This window comes from Schistocerca serialis, chromosome 7, assembly GCF_023864345.2.
Source record: "Schistocerca serialis cubense isolate TAMUIC-IGC-003099 chromosome 7, iqSchSeri2.2, whole genome shotgun sequence".
In the NCBI taxonomy this organism is placed as follows: Eukaryota; Metazoa; Arthropoda; class Insecta; order Orthoptera; family Acrididae; genus Schistocerca; species Schistocerca serialis.
This window is the reverse complement of record NC_064644.1, coordinates 253,204,234-253,231,118: the sequence shown is the minus strand read 5'-3', so window position 1 is coordinate 253,231,118 and position 26,885 is coordinate 253,204,234. Positions and strand designations below refer to the sequence as shown.

Genomic DNA, 26,885 nt, shown 5'->3' with positions numbered 1-26,885 from the left:
TAGCATCTGAGCTCAGTAGATTTAAATTAGCTTAAGGGGGGTAGACTATATAAGAAACTGACTATGGAGAATAGGTAAAGAATGTGTTGCGAAGTTATATGAAAAAGATTTGGGCAAAAATGAGTATTGTACACTGAGAAATAATTATATTGAAAGAGATATGAATAGAATACAGAAAGCAGGTATAGATAGGACCTTTTGGGAATCATGATGAATGAAGGGAGATCTCCAAGAAGTAAAGAAAGTTTTGTTTGCAAAATACTGCAGTAAAACAAACCCTGTCCTTTCCCTTTTGTGTTATCCCACTACATGTTTGTGTACCCTTGTGTATTTGTTTTCTTCCTGCCTCTGTGTACTGTTTCATAGAACTTTTTTCTCTTCTAGTACTAAGCTACATTCACTGTGATGAGAAATACTGTTATCCTCAAATATAATTGGCTTTAATAATATGTTATTTACCGTGTAAATATGCTTAGACATTATTTAATCTGTTTTGTTTTAATGCTTATGTGTAAAGTTGATGTTTCAAAAGTTATTCTGATCTTTTATGTATTTACTTATGTCATAATTCCTGTAACACTGATGTATATGTTATTTCGATTCTTTTGTAAAGCCTGTACCACTACAAATTTATCTGTATTCTTATGTTCATTAATAATGTATTTTGCACCTTTTAATCGTGTTCTCATTTTATAAAATTGTAAATGACACCAGTTCATCAAATTAAGCAACTTGTAAGTTACATTTCACTGCACACGTTTCTGTTGGTCATAGTATATGGACAATATGTGAGAAGTAGGGTCTGTTAGTGTTTACACGTGTGTTAATAATTCAGCAAGGGACTGGATAACAGCATTGCTGGTTCTAAGGACAATTCCAAAAACTTTGTGAGTGCACAAGTGGTGGTTATGGACTTGCTATATTGTCCGCAAGACCCTTTGATGGTGATTGTGCACCTGCACAGTCGCAGCAGATGGCTGCTGGCCATCTCTACAAGGACTACAGTGGGTCTACACCTTTGCTGACTCACCAATACCATACTCCCTACCAGGACTACAGTGGGTCTGCTCTGTGATGACCTACCCACCAATACTCTTCAAAACTTCAACTGACTCCGCTGTGGGTTTGCTCTGTTGCGGCCCATGACCTGTCTGCACGTCGACAGTTAGCAGTGTCTTTCCGTTGGAAGGACAACGCTACTTCTTCAAGACTGCATGGAAATCCACTACTTCCATGTGCATTTTCTTTTACTGCTCAGACTTTGAGAAAAACACTGCAATGTTACTGTGATGAATGATCAGGACTGTCTTTATGGACTGTGAGAAAATTTTAGCTTTTGACCAACATTGTATCAAAAAGTGTGTGCATTTGATATCTTCGTTATTGTAATTATAAAAATTTTTATCAAATCATTATTGGCCACTGCCCAATCCAATTTGTAAAATTTTTTGTGGGGAGCATGGGGGCTGTTTAGGTTTTTTTATTGGTAACGCCACCTCTGTATGAAAATCACTGGCTGTGCTGTGTGCAGCCTGTGGCTAGTTTGCATTGTTGTCTGCCATTGTAGTGTTGGGCAGCGGCAGCTGGATGTGAACAGCGCGTAGCGTTGCGCAGTTGGAGGTGAGCCGCCAGCAGTGGTGGATGTGGGGAGAGAGATGGCGGAGTTTTGAAATTTGTCATGAACTGCTATATTTATATATGATGATATCAAGGTAAATACATTGTTTGTTCTCTATTAATATCTTTCATTTGCTAACTATCCCTATCAGTAGTTAGTGCCTTCCATAGTTTGAATCTTTTATTTAGCTGGCAGTAGTGGCGCTCGCTGTATTGCAGTAGCTTGAGCAGCGAAGATTTTTGTTAGGTAAGTGATTTGTGAAAGGTATAGTTAAATGTTAGTCAGGGCCATTCTTTTGTAGGGAATTTTGAAAGTCAGATTGCGTTGCGCTAACAAAATATTGTGTGTCAGGTTAAGCACAGTCTTGTATAAATTTTTCTAAGGGGACGTTTCAGACTAAGTTACCAAAAATAGAATTTTTTAAACACTAGCATTACCATGTTACACAATGTGATGGAGATTTCAGCTTGTGAAACGAATTTATGAAAAAAATTATTCCTCACATAGTCCATTCAGTACATCAACATACATATGCGACACAATGTGGCGGAGATTACAGCATGTGAAACAAATTTATGAGCAAAATTTTCATTACACAGTCCATCCACTACATACATACTTTTTGCTAGGAATCTACGACAGAAAAATGGAGACTCGTACATCACATATACTTAAAAATCTCATTGACATGCCTTTTCTGTGTTGTAGGTAGTTCCCGCAATAGGCCGGAAACTCTTCTTCACTTAGAAAACGGTAAACGAACTAATTGACAAGGCAACACAACAGAAACTATGTAATGGCTACTCGGCTGCTGTAGGGCCTACGCTGCATTATTATTATCAGCCGCAGTCTTCAGACACAAAACACTCAGAGCCTGAAATTGTCCAATTTTGCCAGTTCAGAAGTAAGGGGTCCAGCAATAAAGTTATGATCCTGAAAACAAGTTTAGTGCACGTATTTTAATTTGGTTGATTTTAAATGGAGGTGCCAGGACTGGGTGAATGAAGTAGTAGTTCACAGGAAGGATGTTTTATAACAAGGGTCTACCCTCAGTGTGGACGATTAACTTTCTTTTCCGAAACGGAGTTGTAAGCAGCAATCCCGATGCACTGAAATTTGCTTCAGGTTTTTATAAGAAAACGGTGTTACAAATAAGAAGTACCGTTTGTCTCATTGACCCATTAGTCCACTGTTCACTAAAACTGCTACAAATAGTAGCTATCATTTATCTTTCGTCTTTTAGAAATGGAACTGTTCTAAGGAAGATTAGTTAGGCGCTTATGTTGATAGTTGATAGCGATGGTGGTATGGCCGGCAGGGGGAGGGAGAGAGGGGGTATTAGCAAATAGGTAATTGCGCTGAAGGGTAACGGTCTCAGGAAGGTTGCGAACCACTGCCTAAAAGCATAGAGGGTCGAATATTACATCACGATACTGCATTCATAAACTTGTTTTCATTCAGAAGCACACACTCGTCTGAGTCTTATCAGAGGTTCGTTTAATAAACAAGATGTCTGTTGCAGATACGCCATACCGTTCTGCTCTTGCTTCCATTAAGAAACATTTAGTTGTGGGAAGGATATGTATGCATCATTTCATAATATTGTCTTAGATTTTCGTACTATAAACTTCCACATACTGAACTTCAATAGCTCAACAGACACTTCGATTTTCAAATAATGCGACAAGAGTTGATAAAGGCTCAAGAGCTGTCCACTTCAAAAGCAGATGTAGTTAAATTGTTAAAAGCAGGAAGTACATATTGGCTATTTTGCAGTCCAATTCACTCCTGCTGGACGTCGTAAGAGTCACTGCCCTCTCCATGCTTAATGTCAGTACAACTTCATCTTTGCTACAGCTGTTAACTATGATGTGAAGTACGGCATTTGCGAAAACAGTAACTCCTGAATGTCTTAAAATCGCTCCAACATTCTCGTCATATTATTGTTCGCTGGAAACATATTCACATCTCCATGCAGAAAAATTCATTAATGATGAGGTATAGAATGAAATATTCCTGATGATTATGGCGTGAGTAATAAATGGCACTGGTGACTTAAGAATGTATAACGCAGGAAGTCTACCTTATTTGAATAATGGCGTGGAAAAAATGTTACCCGTGAGTGTAATTTCACGACACACTATCATAATCGATCAGTAGTTGATATATGATGTTATTACTGTAATTTGACTATACTATTTCTCTCCTTCTGCAACACACGGTATATACCGAGGGTCAGCTGGTAATCCTTGCACAATACTTCCATCATCTCGAGGTCTTTCTGCATTTCGCAAAAGTTTTGATGTATTACATCGCCCACATTCACGATAGTGTCACATAACACGTTATTCTCAATTTATAAACCGCGTGAACAGTATGACTAAAGAGGATTACTGTACATTAATTAGAACGTGTAAGTCACAAAGCTGCTACGATATTCATAAGCTCGTATTTTTTCACAAGAAGATAGTACAGGACTTTGTTGAATCCCTTCCAGAAGTCAACAAACACTGTGTTAATCTGGCCACAGCCTTCTACGTTTCTGTGCCACCAGTCGCAGTTGGCTATATCATACGGTTGTTGTCAGCAGACGACATTTTGATTCCCAAAGATATATTTTTCATTCTGCTGTAAGGTATTAATATGCGAGAATACAACGACTTCCGTAATTAATCAGTAAATTGACGTCAGCGGTTAGGTCTCTAGTTAGGCGTGCTACTACTCCGTAAATGAGAATGATTTGCTCATTTTTCTGTTTGATTTGTATGCTTATTTGGTTCAGCGTCTTCTGTAGACTGCTTTAAGGAACAAACAGCATTCTCTTTCGTAAGCTGCATAGAGGGTGCAGAAAATCAACTTGACCAGAAATGCAAGGTAGAATGACAGCATCAAACAAAAGAATGTGAGTATAGGAACTAATGGTCGCCTTTGCATATTTACGGCGATACGTCTATCAACTCCGGCTGTGTGACTGTCTTCAAGTTTGAAACTAGTTTTTTGTGTTTGCCACATGTACACAAACCGCACTCTACTTCATGACGCTAGGTGGAACTGATGTGCAGATGGGTAGGTTTGTCTGGGGAAGGAGACCGGACAGCGAGGTCATCGGTCTCATCGGATTAGGGAAGGATGGGGAAGGAAGTCGGCGGTGCCCTTTTTAGAGGAACCATCCCGGCATTTGTCTGGAGTGATTTAGTGAAATCACGGGAAACCTGATGTGTAGTGCGGAGCATTGGCTTGAAGCACCCTTTCATCGTATTCCGTAGGTTCAATGGTCCGAATTTAGTGAGCAGTCACTACGATTCTGATTTCACATGAAGTGAGGTAAGTGACGTGCACTTAGAGAGTGGCGCTGCTCATTGCAACGCAAGGGCTGCTTATAGAGGTTTATCAGGAACGTAATCCACATCACATTATGCCTAAAAAAACATTTTTGCTGTAATTGACAGTCGTATGAGGGAAGGAGAGAATCTTTGCGTGCTAAACGACATGAGACAGGCTGGAGACGCACTGGTCGTACAGTTGGGTTTCACAAAGATGTTTTTACGTCTCATAGCTGCAACAACAAGTACCAGACGAATAGCACAAGAGACTAGCGTAGACCAGCATCACGTCTGGAACGTCCCTCATAAGACTGGTCTACATTTTTTGCAGCGAGAAAGAGTACAAGCGGTTGGTCGGGACGACTTCCCTAGGGATCTGGGATTTGTTGATTGGTCCTTACAATGACTACCACGCCAGCCGCATTTCCCTGAAACCGTAATATATACTGATGAGAATTGCTTTACCCGTGAAGGCATTTCCAATTCAAACAACAGCCACTTTGGGACACTACAGAATCTTCAAGCGAACGTACGCCTATGGTCACCGAGAGCGATTCACTGTAATCATGTGGACGTTAATATTGGAATTAATCGCTTATTAGCCACTGCATGTTACCTCAAAGGTTGGATGTGCTGTGTCTTCCGATCAAGACACAGCCAGGGCAAAAGCACCACGTATGCAAAAATGCGAGCTGGTGCCAGTGCCATTGAGACTCGCCCTTACGCGAGCTCCACCAGCGCCACAGTCGGCGCTGAGGATGAAGACGTCGACTTCGCCTCGGCCAATTGCCGGCGGAGTACAATCCGCCAAAGACCGGACGACAGTGGACAGAAGCATACTTGGAAGGTAGAAGAGCAGCTCTCGCCCACTTGGTTACAGATCATCTTCCACGGCTGACTTAGACAGGGAACGTCGTTCAGTGAACGCTTAGAAGTTAACAGAGAGTTGTTGTACGTTGCATTTGCTATGTACTGTGAAGTTGACCTACGATTATTTCAGTGGGCAGTTGAGGGCTTTTTTTGTGTTACATTACATGCTGTATTGCAGACTTGGTTATTCAAAAGGTGACAAAGATAAGTAAACACTTTTTAACTCGTTTGTGTGACTTCGTTAGAAATTTGTTGGAGCCTTCGTTCTCCTATCCTGTTACCTCACTCTGGGTCAAAGCTGAGTAACAGTGGCATGAAGAAATTGTCTTAGCGGTATACTGCACCAGAAACCGTTTCAAAAACTCGGCCCCCCGTAACTACAGTGGCAACTGGGCCTCCACAGCAGTAGCGATGAAACCTTTACTAAACTGGCGACGAGGGTTTACAAAACTGGCGACAAGGGTTTATAAAAGAATACACATACACTGTATTTTTGCAACAAGTATTTCCTGCACTTGTGGAGGATGTACCGCTTGGAGTTAGACAGAATCCGGCCAGTGTGGCCGAGCAGTTCTAGGCGCTTCAGTCTGGAACCGCGCAACCGCTACGGTCGCACGTTAGAATCCTGCCTTGGACATGGATGTGTGTGATGTCCTTAGGTTAGTCAGGTTTAAGTATTTCTTTGTTCTAGGGGACTGATGACCTCAGATGTTAAGTGCCATATTTTTCAGAGCCATTTGAACCATTTGAGGTAGGCAGAAAATTTGGTTCCAAGATGATGGTGCTACTCGGCATTTTGCAAATGCTGTCCGAGATCATCTAGACGGCACATTTGCTAGTAGATAGATTGGACTCGTTGGACCAACATGATGGCCTCCACTTTCGCCAGACTTGACACCGCTCGATTTATTCCTCTGGGGTACCATGAAAGACAGCGTGTATGCAATATCAGCTGGAGATGAACAGCATTTGGTGGGCCGCATTTAGGCAGCAGCAGACTTGATTCAGTTTACGCGTGTTTCAGAGAACACGCCAATCCCAGCATCGCTGCTATGTTCTTTGCTAGAGTGAAAAGGGTCGTCTGTTTCAACATTTGCTACGATGTATTTGCGTTATTTAAGTCGGGATAAGTCTGTATACAAGAGCATACTCGCTTTGGATTGACCTTGACCTTTACAGAACATGGTGTAACATAAATCGGGACAAGTTATTGTTCTCAATTCTCCTATATACTAAACAGATGTACGTGATGCTTTTCATGTAATTATTTATTTTTTTCTCGTAGTGACGATTAATTGTTTTTGTTGTCTTCAGTCCTGAGACTGGTTTGATGCAGCTCTCCACGCTACCCTATCCTGTGCAAGCTTCTTCACCTCCCAGTAGTTACTGCAACCTACATCCTTCTGAATCTGCTAAGTGTATTCATCTCTTGGTTTCCCTCTACGATTTTTACCCTCCACGCTGCCCTCCAGTCCTAAATTTGTGATCCTTTGACGCCTCAGAACATGTCCTACCAACCGGTCACTTTTCTGGTCAAGTTCTGCCACAAACTCCTCTTCTCCCCAATTCTATTGAATACCTCCTCATTAGTTATGTGATCTACCCATCTAGTCTTCAGCATTCTTCTGTAGCACCATATTCCGAAAGCTTCAATTCTCTTCTTGTCCGAACTATTTATCGTCCATGTTTCACTTCGATACATGGAAATACTCCATACAAATACTTTCAGAAACGACTTCCTGACACTTAAATCTATAATCGATGTTAACAAATTTCTCTTCTCCAGAAACGTTTTCCTTGCCATTGTCAGTCTACATTTTATATCCTCTCTACTTCGACCACCATCAGTTATTTTGCTCCCCTAATAGCAAAACTCCTTTACTACTTTAAGTGTCTCACTTCCTAATCTAATTCCCTCAGCATCACCTGACTTAATTCGACTATAATCCATTACACTCGTTTTGCTTTTGTTGGTGTTCATCTTATATCCTCCTTTCAAGACACTGTCCATTCCGTTCAGCTGCTCTTCCCAGTCCTTTGTTGTCTCTGACAGAATTACAATATCATCGGCGAACCTCAAAGTTTATATTTCTTCTCCATGGACTTTAATACCTACTCCGAATTTTTCTTTTGTTTCCTTTACTGCTTGCTCAATATACAGATTGAATAACATCGGGGAGAGGCTACAACAATGTCTCACTCCCTTCCCAACCACTGCTTCCCTTTCATGCCCCTCGACTCTTATAACTGCCATTTGATTTCTGTACAAATTGTAACAAGCCTTTCGCTCCATGTATTCTACCCCTGCAACCATTAGAATTTGAAAGATAGTATTCCAGTCAACATTGTCAAAAGCTTTCTCTAAGTCTACAAATGCTAGAAATGTAGGTTTGCCTTTCCTTAATCTATTTTCTAAGATACGTTGTAGGGTCAGTATTGCCACACGTGTTCCAACATTTCTGCGGAATCCAAACTAATCTTCGCCGAGGTCAGCTTCTACCAGTTTTTCCATTCGTCTGTAAAGAATTCGCGTTAGTGTTTTGCAGGTGTGACTTATTAAACTGACTGTTCGGTAAATTTCACATCTGTCAACACCTGCTTTCTTTGGGATTGGAATTATTATATTCTTCTTGAAGTCTGAGGGAATTTCGCCTGCCTCATACATCTTGCTCACCAGATGGTAGAGTTTTGTTAGGAATGGCTCACCCAAGGCCGTCAGTAGTTCCAATGGAATGTTGTCTACTCCTGGGGCCTTGTTTCGACTCAGGTCTTTCAGTACTCTGTCAAACTCTTCACGCAGTATCGTATCTCCCATTTCATCTTCATCTACATCCTCTTCCATTTCCATAATATTGTCCTCAATTACATCGCCCTTGTATAGAACCTCTATATACCCCTTCCACTTTTCTGCTTTCCCTTCATTGCTTAGAACTGGGTTTCCATCTGAGCTCTTGATATTCATACATGTGGATCTCTTTTCTCCAAAGGTCTCTTTAATTTTCCTGTAGGCAGTATCTAACTTACCCCTAGTGAGATAGGCCTCTACATGCTTACATTTGTCCTCTAGCCATCCCTGCTTAACCATTTTGCACTTCCTATGGATCTCATTTTTGATACGTTTGTATTCCCTTTTGCATGCTTCATTTACTGCGTTTTTATATTTTCTACTTTCATCAATTAAATTCAATATTTCTTCTGTTACCCAAGGATTTCTAATAGCCCTCGTATTTTTACCTACTTGATCCTCTGTTGCCTTCATCCCTCAGAGCTACCCATTATTCTTCTACTGTATTACTTTCCCCCATTCCTGTCAATTGATCCCTTATGCTCTCCGCGAAACCCTGTGCAACCTCTGGTTTAGTCAGTTTATCCAGGTCCCATCTCCTTAAATTCCAACCTTTTTGCAGTTTCTTCAGTTTTATTCTACAGTTCACAACCAATAGATTGTGGTCAGAGTCCACATCTACCCCTGGAAATGTCTTACAATTTAAAACCTGGTTCCTAAATCTCTGTCTTACCATTATATAATCTATCTGATACCTTATAGTATCACAGGATTCGTCCATGTATACAACCTTCTTTTATGATTCTTGAACCAAGTGTTAGCTATGATTAAGTTATGCTCTGTGCAAAAATTCTACCAGACGGCTTTCTCTTTCATTTTTCTCCCCCAATCCATATTCACCCACTATGTTTCCTTCTCTCCCTTTTCCTACTCTCGAGTTACACTCACCCATGACTATTAAATTTTCGTCTCCCTTCACTATCTGACGATTAATTAGTCCAAACATTTTGGTTACTAATACATTTTCTGTGAACTAATTTCGATTTGAGTAAAGACAGCCATATGTCAACTTTCAATTACGCTAACGTAGCGCGGAAAAATACGACCTCTAGTTCCTATACTTCGTCTGAAAGTATCTTCAGATTATATGGTTTTGCATGTACTGAGCTGCGCGTTTAAGTTCATTGTCAGTTACACGATAATTAGTTGTCAGATTTCGTCAGAACGACGATTTCGAGAAAGGACCCTAATACGATCTTCCTCAGCGAAATAATATCATAGAATTCAATACTTCAGGTTTGTCTTTTTCCTCCTGTGTTTGGAGATGAGTGTGATTATTGAGCAGCAGCATAGATGACATCCATCCGTCGTCTGTCGGTGGATACTGTATATCTGCCCAGTTCTTGGAAGCTTCTCACAGAGCTACGTAATGTTGATTTTGTATTGGTTCAGGCGATATGATTATCCTCACACACTTGCGTATCACAAGTCCAGAGGAAGAACGGTGAGATCACACGTGGTAAAAGCTCGTAGTTTGGAATAACAGGGGTCGTGGCCTATCAAAGGAGCATTCCCGACAATTGCCTTAAGCAATTTGCAGACACTACGGCAATCATATATCTAGATGGCCAGACGACTGTCGAAACCTTGGTCGTGCTATTTGAAGTGAAGCAGATTGAGTACTAAGATTTATGCTGCCAGTCTGCAGTGTACCTGCGTACATGTTTAAGTGTGAGATTCTAAACTCATCTGCGAAATGCTTAGTTCCTTGGTATGTTGATGTTTCGTGTCGAGGCCACTGCCATTGACAAGGACGCCTCCATACCCACGACTATTGGTTTAACTACTAATGGGAGACAGCCAAACAACATTACCTCACGGGCCGGCAGGTGTGGCCGGGCGGTTCTAGGCGCTTCAGTCTCGAATTGCGCGACCGCTACGGTCGCAGTTTCGTATCCTGCCTCGGGCATGGATGTGTGTGGCGTCCTTAGGTTAGTAAGGTTTAAGTAGTTCTAATTTCTAGGGGACTGATGACCTCAGATGATAAGTCCCATAGAGCTCAGAGCCATTTTTGAACTACCTCACGTCTTCAGAACCAGGACATGCTGACGACTAAGCGCGTTGTGTGAGAGCAGTGTGTTGCTAGAGTACAAGGTGCACGTGTCAGATCTTCAGATCAAGCATACTCTATGAATAATGTTATCTGGAGGAACTGTCTTTCATGTCTGAAAACCATGCAGTCAGTTCATGTTGACAGCTAATTTCACAATACTATGACGGTATACATACTCCAATCAGATTCCAGACATGCTCCAGGGATCACAAACCTGTGGACCGCTCAGGCTAGTCAAGTATCCTGACATTCCTCTGGTGTTAGTGGCGTGAAGTACAGTGTGGGGTCTTGCAGTATTTTGCTGGAATAAACCAGTTGGTGCCCTGCTCATAAATGATATGGCAGCAGGATTTATCAATATTGCTACAAACTAGCGAGAGTTCAGGCTCCGTTAAAAAACTGATCGAACAAGTCCTATTGTCATACCATGACTCTGACAATCATTTCATCCGTCCATCAGTTTCCATCTCCCTCATTGGAGCCAAATGAACTTGGTAGTTATATGGCCTGATACTTTTTGTCCCACATGATGACTCGTGTCAATGATCACTGTACTTACTTCCACGTCTAACTATTCATGTGCAGTTACCTGTGTTTTGCAACTTACTTTCTGTTACATCAACTTTCTACGTTACGTCACTCGTAACTCATAGTATTTATTACAAATAGGAAGACCTTTTGCGTACTCTGCGACGGTACCAAACAATTACAGATGAGTGTAGTTGCTCTTCCAAATAGCTGTCCACATGAGCAAACCAGTTGCGTCTTTGTATGTGGCTACTCGTACTTTATGTGCTGCAAGTACGCACTGCTCTATTTAACAAAAAGAATAGCTCGATGTAGTCATAGGGTCGAGCCGAGTACGTATGCCTTCGTGCTCCACAGCTAATTTCTCGCAAACAGCAACATGCAACTGTGGTACTGCACTCATATAGTCTAAGCACTTAAAACGCAGATAGGAAATACCGTTATCAAATGCAGTAAACTTACGTTGAGGGCGTTAGAAGAATGGTACCGATATCCGAAAACTAAATAAAACTCAATAAAAATAAGTCCACTTTTTAATAGCTATATACGAAGTATTCGCCACCTCAAAACAGTTCAGAGTTGAAGAAGACGATTTCCAAATCATCGCATGCAATACAAAGAATAGTAACTCATACTCTGTCTATGCTCAGTGTCGTCAATCAAGCGGCAAACGTTACAGTCCTACTACGGAGCATATTCAGACCTCTCGAAATATGAAGTTCATTAAGAAGTTCAAGTTTGTTAGTGGCTGTTCACAGCGAGGATCAAACATCTTCGCAATCTTATACCACTGGTTACCATAGGCTGATCTGCCTCCCTCCGCTGCTGTCAGCTTCTCCATTGGCTGTAGGTCGTCCCGAGGAAAAACACGTCGCCCTTAAGCACTACAGACATGACATCAATAATCTTGATCACTTTCATGCACTAATCTAACATATTACAGCAACAGTCCATTAAATTTCTGGCATGCAGCAACGGAAATAAAACGTCCTCCTCTGATATTTCGGCAGCGTATCGTCCGGCCAGCCTCAGAGTGAGTCACAAGACTGACGACAAGATGCCATGTGCGGCCTTACATGCTCCACCGCGGCGGTACAACGCATGCGGGTCACAGACGCTGGTCCTCGCCAAGGAAATACGCTAACACATGCGCCGCCTATGGAGAAGGCGTACTGACATTCGATTCGCTTATCGATGTATGTTCTGCGACGGTGACACCATGACGACTTCTCTGCAGTTTAATTACCTCAAGAGCCGGATTCCATGCTTTGTCCAAATTAATACCATTATCTCTACTTATTAAATTATTAGCTAATCTCTATAGCTTCCTTGAAGACATAATCCCAAAAGGAAGAGGTGGATGTTAAAATCTTCACATCACTGTAATTCATGGTAGGCCCTGTATCAATCCAATGTTCGGTCACAGCTGACTTGTCTGGCTGTACTGCGCGTATGTATCTTCGATGCTCCACACATCTCTCATGAACGGTGCGGGTTGTATGACGTATGTATGACTTCTCACAATTTCCGCAAGGAAATGTGATACACACCCGCTATACGAAGCAGTAAATCTTCCTTTACAGAGACGAGTAAAGCTGCAATCTTCGTGGATGGCCGGAAGATCACCTTAACACAGTGCCTCAAGAATACGGTCTATCTTCGTGGAAAGAGCTCCCACATAGAACAAAAACGCATTCTATCTGAAGGAATTACACTCTTCTTCCCCATCACATGTCTGTATTCTAGGTTTTTCAATGAAGTCTCTACGAATTTGTTGCGGAGAAAATCCATTCTCTTTAAAAATGCTCTTGAAGTATGTGAGCTCTTCTTGCAAATTATCTTTATCGGATATACAGTGCGCTCTATGCACTAAGACCTTAAGGACACCTATGATTTGTGAAAGGTAATGGCAGCTACTCGCTTGTAGATACAGATTTGTGTGTGTTGGTTTTCGAGATACGGCATGTCCTAATGTGCCATCATCTTTAAGGCGAACGAGAACATCCAAAGAGGGGAAACAGCCGTCTTTGTCTATTTCCATAGTAAATTTTATACTAGCATGGATAGAGATCAAATGCTCAAGAAGTCGATGTAATTCATCCTTACCGTGAGGCCATGCCACAAATGTGTCGTCCGCGTACCTCCAGAAGACCGTTGGTTTAAAACTTGCTGAGTCAAGAGCCTTGTCCTAGAAGTCTTCCATGAATAAATTAGCTACTGGTGGGGAGAGGGGGCTTCCCATAACAACGCCATCAATCTGTTCATGAAATTCACCATTAATCTTAAAATAAGATGATAAAAGCGAATGTTCAAATAAGGCCGTAATTTTCTTGTCAAAATATTGGCCGATGAGATATAAAGAGTCCTTTAAAGGCACCTTGGTATATAATGATACCACCTCAAAACTAACAAGCACATCCGTACTATTCAGCCTGATATTCCTAAGTCTCTGAATAAAATCCATAGAATTACGAATGTGGTGACTACATTTTCCTGCCAGTGGTTTTAATAAGGAAGTTAAATAATTGGCAGTACAATACGCAGGTGAACCATTAATTCTCGTTATGGGCCTCATAGGCAAGTCCTCTAGACGCTCATCCTTATCCATCTTGTGAACTTTAGTAAGCCCATCAAATCTCGGTGGTACTGCACCACGCACTTTTAAACTTCTTATGACTTCCTTTGGTAGTGATGAATCGTTCAGCAAGGCAGCAGTCCTCATTGTCACCTTGTTGGTAGGATCTTTGTTAATCTTCCGGCATGCACCAGAACTTGTAGACTTCCTGAAGCAAAAGGACGGTAGCATTACCTTTGTCAGCTCGCAGGACGACTGTGTTAGTATCCTCACGCAGCTTTCGTATCTCATATCTTTCTTCCTTGGAAACATTACTTCTTTGTGGACGATGCTGCGTATTTGCTGGGCAGGTTTCACGCCTGATTTCGTCAGCAGAATCCTCTGACAGCGATCGGACAGCTTCTTCAATGGCACTGATGAATAATGATATCGGCGAAGTCTTAGGAGTAGGGGCAAAATTTAGCCACTTCAGACAGATAACGAAGCTTCGTCCAGATCCTTACCCGCCAAATTTATGACAGGACGTCGAATAACAGAGTCCCCCTGAGAAGGCTGGTCCAATTGGTTGTACTTAGCAATCTGTCTTTTTGTAGCCACTTCGTGAACCCAGTCAGACTTTGCCCATGTCGTGTCATCAATCCGGTCCCATGAGTCAGGATATAAAACAGCTGCTACCTTCAAGTGCCGATGATACAGGTTTTCAGAAGTAATGTCCAACTTCCGACGAGTGAAACGAATTCTATCTCTGACAAGAGCAGATCCTGCCCTATGTAAAATCCTATCTACAGCAGCGTTCTTAACAAAGTGAACCTACCTTGCAAATTTTGGGACCACTCCATGGTCCTGGCGCTTTAGGAAGAAACTCAAGGAGCTACACGGTATTACAGTCATGTCTCGTGTAGGCTGACTGTCGCATTGTCCGATGTGCTTATATTGTGAACTGTAGTGGCTGCCTGCAAATCACCTCCTTCGGGTGCGACGAAAGTAACTTTAACATCTGTGAATTTCTTAAGGCTTATCTCATATTCCATAAATTGTATTTTGTTCACTAGGGGATACTGTGAAACAGTATGGAGTACCTTTTACTAGTCTACGAACACGGTATCATTGTTCCTCTGGATCTCATGGACGAATTGAGTCAGATGATTAAAGAAAATCTCTTTGCGAAGTACAAATAGATTCCTACCGAGTAATTTTGTTGTCTAAACGGATTATAATACGCTAATGTTCCTAAAATTAATGGAAACGCTCTTTTGAAAAATAAAGCTATGCTCCCAGATAAAACTAATATGAAAATGTAGAGAACAAAGGCGACCTAGTTTCTTCGAGAAATCTCTGATGAATGGAGAACTAAAACTTACGTCAACCTGAGGCTCTCCCTAACTGGGCCTTTATTAAAGTCTGCGGATGTAATGCAGCGCCGAGTGCAGTCACAGATCTAAGAACTGTCATTCGAGTTCGCTTTATGCATAATAATATGATAAACTGGAGAGAAGACGTTGCTAAAAAATTGATTCTATCGGCAATCTGGAGGATGGTTATGGCAGGTTTCCCGTATTCACCTAATCTTATATTGGCCTTGGACTACAGGCCAGTAAAAATTAGCCCCACACACAGGAAATGAGCATAGGTGGAGCAGATGTAGGGTCCCTGCCTCACCGCTCATGGCAAGATCCTAGCGGAGATGGTTCACTGTTGCCTTCCTCCAACCCGTTACGAATTGTGGAGTGGGCTCTGCGGATGGCTGTGGTGAGTGCTTGTAGGCTGCAGTGCTGGATTTGTGTTGTTATAAAGTATGGGAGTGGAGACAAGGAAATGGGGTTCCAGCACATAGACTACTCATGTCGAATAGTACGACGGAGGCTGCCGAGCTTAACGTCCCCATCCGATGGACGGACCACCTTGAACAGTTTCACCTGCCTTCGCTTCATGAGACACTGCGGAGAAGTTTAGTATTTAATCTAGGGCATTAGTGGTGGGGGGGGGGGGGAGGGGTTGTTTGAGGGAAGAGACCAGACAGCGAGGATTAAGGAAGGACAGGGAAGAAAGTCGGCCGTGCCCTTTCAAAGGAACCATCCCGACATTTGCCTGGAGCAATTTAGGGAAATCACGGGAAACCTAATGCAAAGACTGATGATCAGAAACCTCTCCTTCCGTTGCTGGCCAAATACTGGCAGCAAAACTTCCATCCTCCACCAGGATTCGAACTGGGTTACCTCCGAGTGGAGCTCCACGACATGTGCATGTGTTACGGACCTCAGCTACGATGTCGGATACAAGTTATCTAACCAACCTAAAAATGCAGCTTTAAAACACATTTTGCTCAACGTCAGTTATGCCAGTCAACACAAAAAGACAGAAATCATGAAAGTAATTCTATAAATTGTTAACATCAACAGATGTGAGGTTTTATTTATAATGAACTTTTATAAACATTACTAAAGTTAAAAAAGCCTTTTATAGTTTAGTTCCTGTTTCTCCACTTCGAAGGGCGTTAATGTGACATTTCAGATGACAACTAGCAGGATTATATCATCATTGTGACTCTTTCTGTTAATTAAGATGCTTGATTTTCAGTTTCAGTGAAACATTATAGAAATACGAATAAATTGCTTTTGTGAATATTTTCCAGCTCTCTTTCACTACTCGTCGCATTTAATCGTGCGAGGATGTAATTTAGACGGCTACACCGAAAAGACGCATCCCTACTCATACTAACAGCGCAAAATATGTGCTTTGCATATATTATTTAAATGTAGTTACCAATTTGTGGCTAAGACATTTACCGTAATAATACTAAACAGATAACTGTCAATGTTTAAGATACCGTTGTGAACTTATAATTAAATTTAGTTCTTGGAGCAGCACACATACTGAAATTCACCGAAACACTTTGGCCTGTCTCGACAAGTTTTGGATCTTGCTCCTGCTTGTGAAAATTTTTGCAGACGCCGATGTAATTGCTAGTGAAACTTGTTTAAAGAAGGAGACGAAAGAGGTGAGAGGTAACAACGATCATTGACAAAGATCGTGAAGCACTGATGTAATAACATTTATGTTTGTGATAGTAGGCGCTGATAAAACTGCAGTGTACTCACCTAACAGGAGCAGTATGAGGTCGGAGATGGCGAGGCTGAACAGGTAGTAGTTGGTTGTGGTGCGCATGCTGGGCGAGCGTACGATGACCGCGCACACGGCCACGTTGCCGAGCACGCCCGTCACGAAGATGACGGAGTAGACGACGGTGATGGGCACCACCACCCACGGCGACAGGTGTTTGGGCCCGCGCGTCAGCTCCAGGTACTCGCGCACCGACAGAGTGTCGTTCAGCAGCGCCTCCGCCAGAGTTTCGTTCATGTCTGGAGGAGGCGTCGATATCGAAACCGTGATACCCATCGCGTTGCGCTCTCAGAAACACTATAACTCTTACTACGTTTAACAACAGCGCATCTGTCTCACTCAACACTGTTCCAACCAGTAAACACAAGCTTCAGTTCTCGATCCGAGGTAACCCAAAAGGAAACATACTTTCTACTGCTTCTATCCGATATCTTCGGACACCCGGTCGAAAGAGATGAAGAACATCTTCATTAAGAAATGTTCCTTGAATTTTTTATCGATAGCGGCATTACAATCGATTCACTACATCGAGAAGGGCATAAGTACATACACGCGGTTACTAACGGCGAGCAAAGAAAACTGAGCACCTAATAATATGAAGGTCTATGTGCTCTGTAGGTGATACTCAGATGTTGTCACGTCTTAGTGGTAATACTTAAGTGTAAAATCACTTTGCCCTTCGTAATACTGCGAGCTTGCCTTGTGCTCATATGAACACCACAGATGGTCAAGCGTTTAGTCACTCACATATCTCAACGGCGATAACTTGGTACCGCAGTGCACACCAACACTACCGTCTTCTGATGTTATGAGGCATGGCGAACTCCCCACTGCCAGTAGCACAGACCCCGTTTCGGACCGACAGGCGGTGTGACGTCGCTCTACGAGCCGCGGGCGCCGTGTGCTGGATGCCCCGCCGGCGTGGCTCGGCTGCAACTGGTATCGCGGCTCCGGGCTCTACCGCAGCTGACAGCGACTGAGCGCTAAGGCCCGCACCATAAATTTGCGAGGACACTTATCAGCGTCTACTGCATTGTCTGTGAGATGTTTTCATCCCGCTCGTCGGCTTCATTAGACGCCGCTAGTGTCTCACGTCGTCTGCGACCGAGAGGCATCATGTGGAAAGTTCACTCCCCCCTGTAAAGAGAAATGCGAGAAGCATTACTAGAGAAGCATTATTTTACAGTCATGGTTGTGTTTACAATAAAAATTGGAAATTTGTGGTAAGGTCTTATGGGATCAAACTGCTGAAGTCATCGCTGGCCGGTGTGGCCGAGCGGTTCTAGGCGCTTCAGTCTGGAACCGCTTGGCCGCTACGGTCGCAGGTTCGAATCCTGCCTCGGGCATGGATGTATGTGATGTCCTTAGGTTGGTTAGGTTTAAGTAATTCTAAGTTCTAGGGGACTGATTACCTCAGATGTTAAGTCCCATAGTGCTCAGCGTTATTTGAACCATTTTTTTTGCTGAGGTCATCGGCTCCTTAACCCTCGGGAGAGCCTGTAACTCCTAGAGGGCGCGTCCCCAGGTGGCGGATCGGGGAACGCCTCCCAGATATGGGTGGTAGGAGGGAAATCAAATACCTCCCGCGGACCAACAGGCCGGGCAGAGCAAGTTCGTTAGCTGAAGTGAAAGCAACTGCTCTAGGGGTAGGCATCCCCGAAATCAAGACCCTGGTCCTCCAGGTTGGGGGTTGTGCTTAGGGCCAGCGACCCTATCACAGGATCCTGTAGGAGAAAATGGATTGCTACGAATCAGAATGACAAGAATGCTGGGCCACCAAACTTGATGACGAACTTGCAAAATTTAAAGGTTATGAATATGGGAACATGGAATGTATTAAGTCTCTATAGATCAGGATCACTGATAAATGTCATACAGGAACTTGAAAGGTATAAAATGGATTTAGTTGCAGTACAAGAAACCAGATGGACGGGTAATGGAAGTATAAACAAAAATAAGTATACAATAATGTATGGGGGAAATGATACACAAATACATGCACTAGGGACAGGATTTATAATAAACAACAAATTGTTACCTTTTATTAGGAAATTTGAGGCAGTGAATGAAAGGATATCTCACATTACGATTCAATGCAAATATAAGACTTTAAATGTTATAAATTGCCATGCTCCAACAGAGGATAAAGAGGACAATATTAAAGAAGAATTTTACAACAAATTGGAACAGGTATATGATACATTCTCGAAAAATTCAATTAAAATAATTCTAGGAGATTTCAATGCCAAGTTAGGACATGAAAATCATTATAAACCTACAATTGGACCTCATAGTCTACATCAGCAGAGTAATGAAAACGGAACAAAACTTATTAGCTTTGCCACTTCCAAAAACATGTTGATCAAAAGTACATATTTTGCACATAAAGATATACATAAACAAACATGGGCTTCAAGAGATGGCATCACAAAAAATCAAATTGATCATGTATTAATCGAAAAACAACATCATAAATGCATACATGATATCAGAAGTCAAAGGGGAGCAGACTGTGATTCGGATCACTTTCTTGTAAAAGCCAAGTTCAAGATCTCACTCTCAAGACATAAATGGTCTAAATTAAATGGTGTTCCTAGGTTTAATACAATGAAACTGAAAAACCCAAACGTTCTCAACCAGTACATTAGAGAATTAGAAACACACAAACCTGAAGTGGAAAGTAAAATTAACAATGATGATACTAATCAAGCCTGGAACGCTCTGAAAGAAAGTATCACACGAGCAACTACCTCAGTTTTGGGACATTTTACTACAACTAAGAACCCCTGGTTTGATGCCGAGTGCTCGAACGCTATCGAAGATAGAAAATTAGCAAGGGAAAAATTCCTACAAAAACCAATAACACAAAACAAACTTATTTTTGAAGAGAAACAGAAACTTGCCAGGAAACTCATTAGGAAAAAGAAAAGGGATTTTATGAATTACAAATTAAAAAGAGCTGAGAATGACCGTACCACAGACTCCAGAGGATTTTTCAAGAGCATAAATATGTTTAAAAGTGGGAATATAAAAAATTATGGACAGTTCATAACAGACCCAGATGGCTCCTTGCTAACAGAAAGAAGTGACATTGCTAACAGATGGAAGGAATATTTTAATGAGCTACTAAATGCTCCAACTATAAGCGTCTCTCAGGAAGATGACAATGAATATCTTACTGCTGACCCATCGGACGAAGAGCCCAGCTTAGCAGAAATTAAAGAAAGCATCAAGAAGCTGAAGAGACATAAAGCTCCTGGGAGTGATGGTATAGACACAGATATATGGAAGCTCAGTAAATTTCCTTTTGTAAACTGCTTACACAAAATCATCACCAACATCTGGAAGCAGGAACAGGTCCCACATGATTGGAAAGAAGTAGTTGTGTGCCCTATATACAAGAAGGGGGACCCAACAAATTGTTCAAACTACAGAGGAATTGCGTTACTAAACACAACATATAAAATTCTGACAAATATACTGTTAGCAAGGATAAGCCCTTACGTTGAAGACTCCCTAGATGATGCCCAATGTGGATTTAGACCTAACAGATCGACTATTGACAATATATATGTCCTAAGGATGTTGGGTGAAAAGAAATATGAATTCAATCAAAATGTACATATGCTTTTCATTGATTTTAAAAAAGCTTTTGACAGTATCAACAGGGAATATTTATGGAAGTGCATGAGGCAGATTGGCATCCCTAACAAATTGATAAATTTAATAAAATCTTGCACTTTAAACTCAAAATACAAAATAAAAGTAGCTAGCAAACTTTCTGAAGACTTTGAGGTCAAAACTGGAGTCAAACAAGGGGATTCACTCTCACCAGTTCTTTTTAACATAGTAATCAATAGAATAATCCAAAAAGTAAAGCTACTACAAATTGGAGCACAACTGGAAAGCAAAATTAACATTGTAGCATACGCTGATGACATTGCATTATTATCTGACAGTGAGAATGATTTGAAGCTTCTTACTGCACAATTAATTAAAGCCACAAATGGCACAGGCCTCCAGCTGAATACAGACAAAACAATGTACTTTATCTTATCCCGCTATCCATCAAATAATAATGTACTGCAAATTATTAACACAGCTTTCACAAAGACAAATGAATTTAATTACCTTGGTACAATAGTAACCTCTGACAACTCCATAAAAATTGAAATAGAATCACGAATTCAGAAGGCTAACAAATGCTACTATAGTCTCTTGACAGTTTTCAAAAGCAAGTTAATTTCTAGGAACACCAAACTACAAGTATACAAATCATTGATTATACCAGTACTCACCTATGGATCTGAAACCTGGACTCTCACAAAAAAAGAGGAAAACAGATTAAGAGTATTTGAACGAAAAATTTTGAGAAAAATATTTGGACCCATAAGAGATAGGATCAGTGATGAATGGAGATTGCTAAATAACAATGAAATTTACAAATTATATAAAGACTCCGATATAGTGGCCAAAATTAAAGCCAAAAGACTGAAATGGATAGGGCATGTCATCAGAGCACCACCAAACAGGACCATCAAGAAAGTGACTGAAGAGATTCCCACCGGAAGACGACCTCTTGGACGCCCACGCATGAGATACTTGGACAATATTCAAGACGATCTCAGAAAACTAGGACATGACAGACAGTGGCAAATTACTTGTAAAGACAGAGCAAAGTGGTTCAACATTGTCCATTCTGCAGCAAAAAGCCTTCATGGATTGTAATGCTTAATAATAATAATAATCGGCTCCTTAGCCTACGCACTACTTAATCTAACTTAAACAAACTTACGCTAAGGACAACACACACACCCATTCCCGAGGGAGAACTCGAACCTCCGACGGGAGGACCCGCGCGGTTCGTGGTAGGACGCCCTAGACCCCGCGGGTACATATGGATGATGGGCTGACCAATACGAGCCGTGAGCCATGTTGAGATAGTAAGTGCAATAGGATCGTAACAGGCCGTGGTTCTTTTTTTTTTTTTTTTAGGAATGGTAAACTGAATGGCAGAAATGGATGAGAGCGGCCATCGCAGGAACACTTTAACACTGTAGTACGTAAGCTTAATATATAGCGTAGTTACATGAAAGATCGGTAAGAAATCCCGCCTAGTTCTAATGAGGTACTGTAAACCGCTTCCTACTTGCGGAAGGGACAACGACTACCGAAATTGTTTCGGGAATCAAAACGCTTTTCGGCGAAAGTGTTACCAACAGAACGAGTGTGTTCAAATGGCGTAGGGTGCGGTGTCTGAAGTTTAGTGGATGCGGAACAAATGTTTATGACGAACAGGGGTTGGAGGTTGGGGTGGAAGCCCTTCCATTCTGACTGATGAACTGGTGAAAAAGTCGAAGAACAGCTGTTCATGAATAACGGCGATTGACAGTAGATCAAATTTCTACTATGTTTCAACAACTCTCCAGAACTCTGTTATTCGAGATAGTCATACAAACTCTGGGATACTGGAAAATGTGCGAGAGATGGGTCCCAAAACAGCCGATTGAGCAGCACAAGAAGAATCTTATCAGTAGCGCCCTCGAGGCTCTTGAACGACTTTTATTGGAATGGGAGCGTTTTCTGAGTTTCATTCTGACTGTAGATGAAACGCGGGTGGCTCATTACACACCTAAGAGATAACGACAGCCTTCACAGTGGCGACACACCAGTTCTCCATCTACCAAAAAAAATCGTGGTCTCAGTGTTTTGAGACCAAACCGGCATCATTTTGCTCTAATTTCTGCCTCAAGAGGTGGCCATCAGAGCACAACGACATTGTGAGACAAAAAAAAAATCAATCAATCAAAATGAGCATTCAAAACAAAAGCTGGGGAATAATGTAATGACGAGAGAGGTGCGTCTGCTGCACGAAAATGCTCGTTCTCACTCATCCTTAGCCAATAAGGAGATCGGGAGTCATTAGGCTGGGCTATTCTGATTTACTCCCCGTATTTCCCTGACTTGGCGCCGTCAGATTATAATCTTTTCATCTCCGTCAAGGCAGACACGAGTGGAATTAAATATTTAATTGACAAGCAGGGGCAGAAAGGGGTCCTGTAGTTGGGGAAGGAGCTGGTAGAAGAGTTCTTCGACGAGGGCATAAAGAAGCTGGTGTCATGGCTCACCACATCCCTTGAACGGGATGGATATTATGTGGAACAATAGTCAGCAAGAGTATCAACAATCCCCAGTAATTTTCATTAAAAACACTTTTTCTAAGAAAATGTGAACCTCTAGTACACATTCTTTCAAAAAGTATTTCGTAGTTAAGCAATCATACAACTACTATGCAGTGATTAAGAGGAACTGTACCACCCAAAATGACTAATTTGACATTTTTACTTTTGTGCAGATTATGAAAATAGATCCCCGTTTATGCTTAATTTGGTGTTCGTTTTATAGGAATATTAAAATATTTATTATTTTAAATAGTTATTTCAAAATAATGATCCACTGCCATTTCTGAGAATTTCGTTTTGCATGATTGGTGGAGAATAAACCCTGTTGTGACTTGTTGAATACAAAACTTGAGCGCATTAATCATATACAGAGGAGTATGTGCACCAGACTGTTGGAAGCAACACGGGTAATTTAGATGGAATGAAGATAGCTCTTAGGGCAATTTATTTCCACAAGTTGTCCACAAATGCTGAACCAATCACAACCTATGTTCCATTGAGTGGTCTAAACACCTGAAGGCAAAAGAGGAAGTTAAATTAGGCGCTCTCTCACACAAAATTGATACCAAATGCTGCTGTGCTTCCCATGAAACCTCTGTTTCAGAATCTTGCCCATCCAGAGCTGTCTGGAAAGCAAAACACACATATTGCTCCCGAATTTTTTCACAATACTATATGATCATGGATTGGAAGGCCAGTGTTGGAACTTGATATTTCTGACAATGCTCTTACTTTTATTGACGACTATTCTGGGAAATTATAGATTTTGAAGAATCTTGGGATTCATAAAGGTTAAAACACTGCTAAAAGTATGATGATCTTGGACCAACTGCGAAACACGAAGGCAGGGATTGCAGCCAACAGTATGTCAAAAAAATGTAGATTCCAGGAGAAGGGGAAGGGTGGGGCAGATGAAGAAGGAGATGAGGACTACCAGCCAGGATAATTCTAACAAATTTTGTACGCGTTAATTGGCTGCGTATTAATTTTTTTCTTTGAAACCCAAATTTCTCAAAATTAAATTTTTTCAGTACAAATCCTCATATTTTCTCAGAAACTTTTAAATCTACAGCTACGAATTATTTACCACATAACATTACTAGTAGTGATTTACCACCACAAGGAGGCTCTTACTCATCGGTCGAAAACGGCCACCGTAGTAAATAAATTGTGATCAAGACTGTTTTTGATAGTAAATATTTGTAACACATTGATCACTGTTCACTCCCACAATGTATTCAAAAGTAATTGATATTTATGTACTCATAATTCTGAAAAAAACTGGCATTTATATAGCCAATTTAACATTGTCAAGATAGAGTGGTACGACTCCCCTTAACTTCGCTCTTGCGCACAACGTTAATTGTCTTGGATTCCGCGAAGAACCGTAATAAGGGAGATGATGAAGCAAATACACTTGCGAATTATGAACGATTAAGGAGGTCACAAATGATTAAACACTTGAACACTTGCGACTTTCTATGAAGGTGTAAGTCAGCACAAAAATCATCCTACCACACAACTGCAGAGGAATGATTAACAGCGCTTCTGCGACAAAAAGCGAATTTTTCAAAGCAGTCATCCATGAAATTAAGTATCGTTCGTGATCAAGTGACTATTGGCTTCTGTCTCGGGTTCTTCGGCCGACGTTCGTCTGATAATTTTACTGACCATTCTCCACCACGAGCGGCTGGCATTGCCAAAGCCGAGCTCGCGGCCGCAGACTACATGTACCTGGCGCGCCATCGTCCGAGGGCTTCTCCGAGGTCATTTCCGGTGCGGTTCTCCTCTTGCTACCTGCGACGGTCGTTCGCTGCAGCACGGGAAGCCAGGATCCGTTTACCTTAAGGCTTTCTTCTTTTTTGTTGAAACTGTTCCCGTGTTTTTGTATTATTATACACTGAAAGCCCTTATGAGGGAGAATATTTGTCTGATGTGATCGAGAAGAAACAGGAGTGAATTTAGAAGAGATGGGGCACCCGGTATTAGAATCAGAATTTAAAAGAGCTTTGGAGGATCAAAGACGGCAGAAGGGATAGATAAAATTCCATCACAATTTCTAAAATCGTTGGGGTAAATGGTAACAAAACGACTATTCTCGTTGGTGTGTAGAATGTTTGAGTCTGGAGACATATCATATGACTTTCGGAAAAATATCATCCACAGAATTCCGAAAACGGCAAGAGCTGACAAGCGAAAAAATTATCGCACAAGCAGCTTAACAGCTCATGCATCCAAGTTGGTGACAAGAATAATATAGAGAAGAATGGAAGAGAAAATTGAGGATGCGATAGATGACGATCAGTTTGGCTTTAGGAAAGGTAAAGGCGCGAGAGAGGCAATTCTGACGTTGCGGTTAATAATGGAAGCAAGGCTAAAGAAAAATCAAAACACGTTCACAGGATTTGTCGACCTGGAAAAAGCGTTCGACAATGTAAAATGGCGCCAGGTGTTGGAAATTCAACGAAAAATAAGTGTAAGCTATAGGGAGAGACAAGTCATGCACAATATGTGGTGTCACCGCCAGACACCACACTTGCTAGGTGGTAGCCTTTAAATCGGCCGCGGTCCATTAGTATACGTCGGACCCGCGTGTCGCCACTGTCAGTGATAGCAGACCGAGCGCCACCACACGGCAGGTCTAGAGAGACGTACTGTCACTCGCCCCAGTTGTACAGCCGACGTGCATAGCAATGGTTCACTGAGAACTACGCTCTCATTTGCCGAGACGATAGTTAGCATAGCCTTCAGCTACATTTGCTACGACCTAGCAAGGCGCCGTATTCAATTGATAATTAATATTATGAAGCATGTACCGTAACGAGAGATGTTCTACAATTGCGGATTAAAGTTAAATATTATATCAACTACGTACTTTATTTGCAATTCTCAAGATATTGTCCTGTTCCAGACCTCACGCCAGTCAGCGTGTAATTAAACGCGTGCATTTCGGCCTCCTCTAGAAAAACAGTGTTGGCTTTTCTGCCAACATTACACAATATGTACAACAGCTAAGAGGGAATAATAAGAGTGGATGACGAAGAACTAAGTGCTCGTATTAAAAAGGCTGTAAGACAAATATGTAGTCTTTTTCCCCAAGTGCTCAATCTATACATCGGGGAAGCAATGATGGAAATAAAAGAAAGGTTCAGGAGTGGAATTAAGATTCAAGGTGAAAACATTGCCATCCTGAGTGAAAGTGAAGAAGAATTTCATGATCTGCTGAACGGAATGGACAGTCTAATGAGTACACAGTATGGCTTGAGAGTAAATCGTAGAAAGTCGAAGGTAATGAGAAGTAGTAGAAATGTGAACAGCGAGAAACTTAATCTTAGGATCGATGGTCACGAAGTAGATGATGTTAAGGAATTCTGCTACCTAGGCAGTAAAATAATGAGTGACGGACATCAAAAGCATACTAGCTATGGCAAAAAGGGCATTCCTGGCCAAGAGAAGTCTACTAATATCAAATATCGGCTTTAATTTCAGGACGCAATTTCTGAGAATGCACGTCCGAGTACAGCATTGTATGGTAGTGAAACATGGACTGTGGAAAAACCGGAACACAAGAGAATCGAAGCATTTGAGATGTGGTGCTAGAGACGAATGTTGAAAATTAGATGGAATGATAAGATAAAGAATGAGGAGGTTCTTTGCATAATTAGAGAGGAAAGGAATATGTGGAAAACCCTGAAACGGAGAAGGGGCAGGATGATAGGACATCTGTTAAGACATGAGAAAATGACTTCCAAGATACCAGAAGGAGTTATA

General features: G+C 41.6%; 1 protein-coding gene across 1 annotated transcript in view; it reads right to left on the bottom strand.

Annotated features, from left to right (window-relative positions):
* The window catches only part of LOC126413002 (neuropeptides capa receptor-like), a 1,154,641-nt gene that overhangs the window by 640,623 nt on the left and 487,133 nt on the right, over window positions 1-26,885 (bottom strand). Inside the window, exon 2 of the mRNA XM_050082895.1 lies at window positions 16,911-18,069. Within this exon, the coding sequence (XP_049938852.1) occupies window positions 16,911-17,208 (298 nt within the window). The 5' untranslated portion in view covers window positions 17,209-18,069. The remainder of the gene's footprint in view (window positions 1-16,910; window positions 18,070-26,885) is intronic.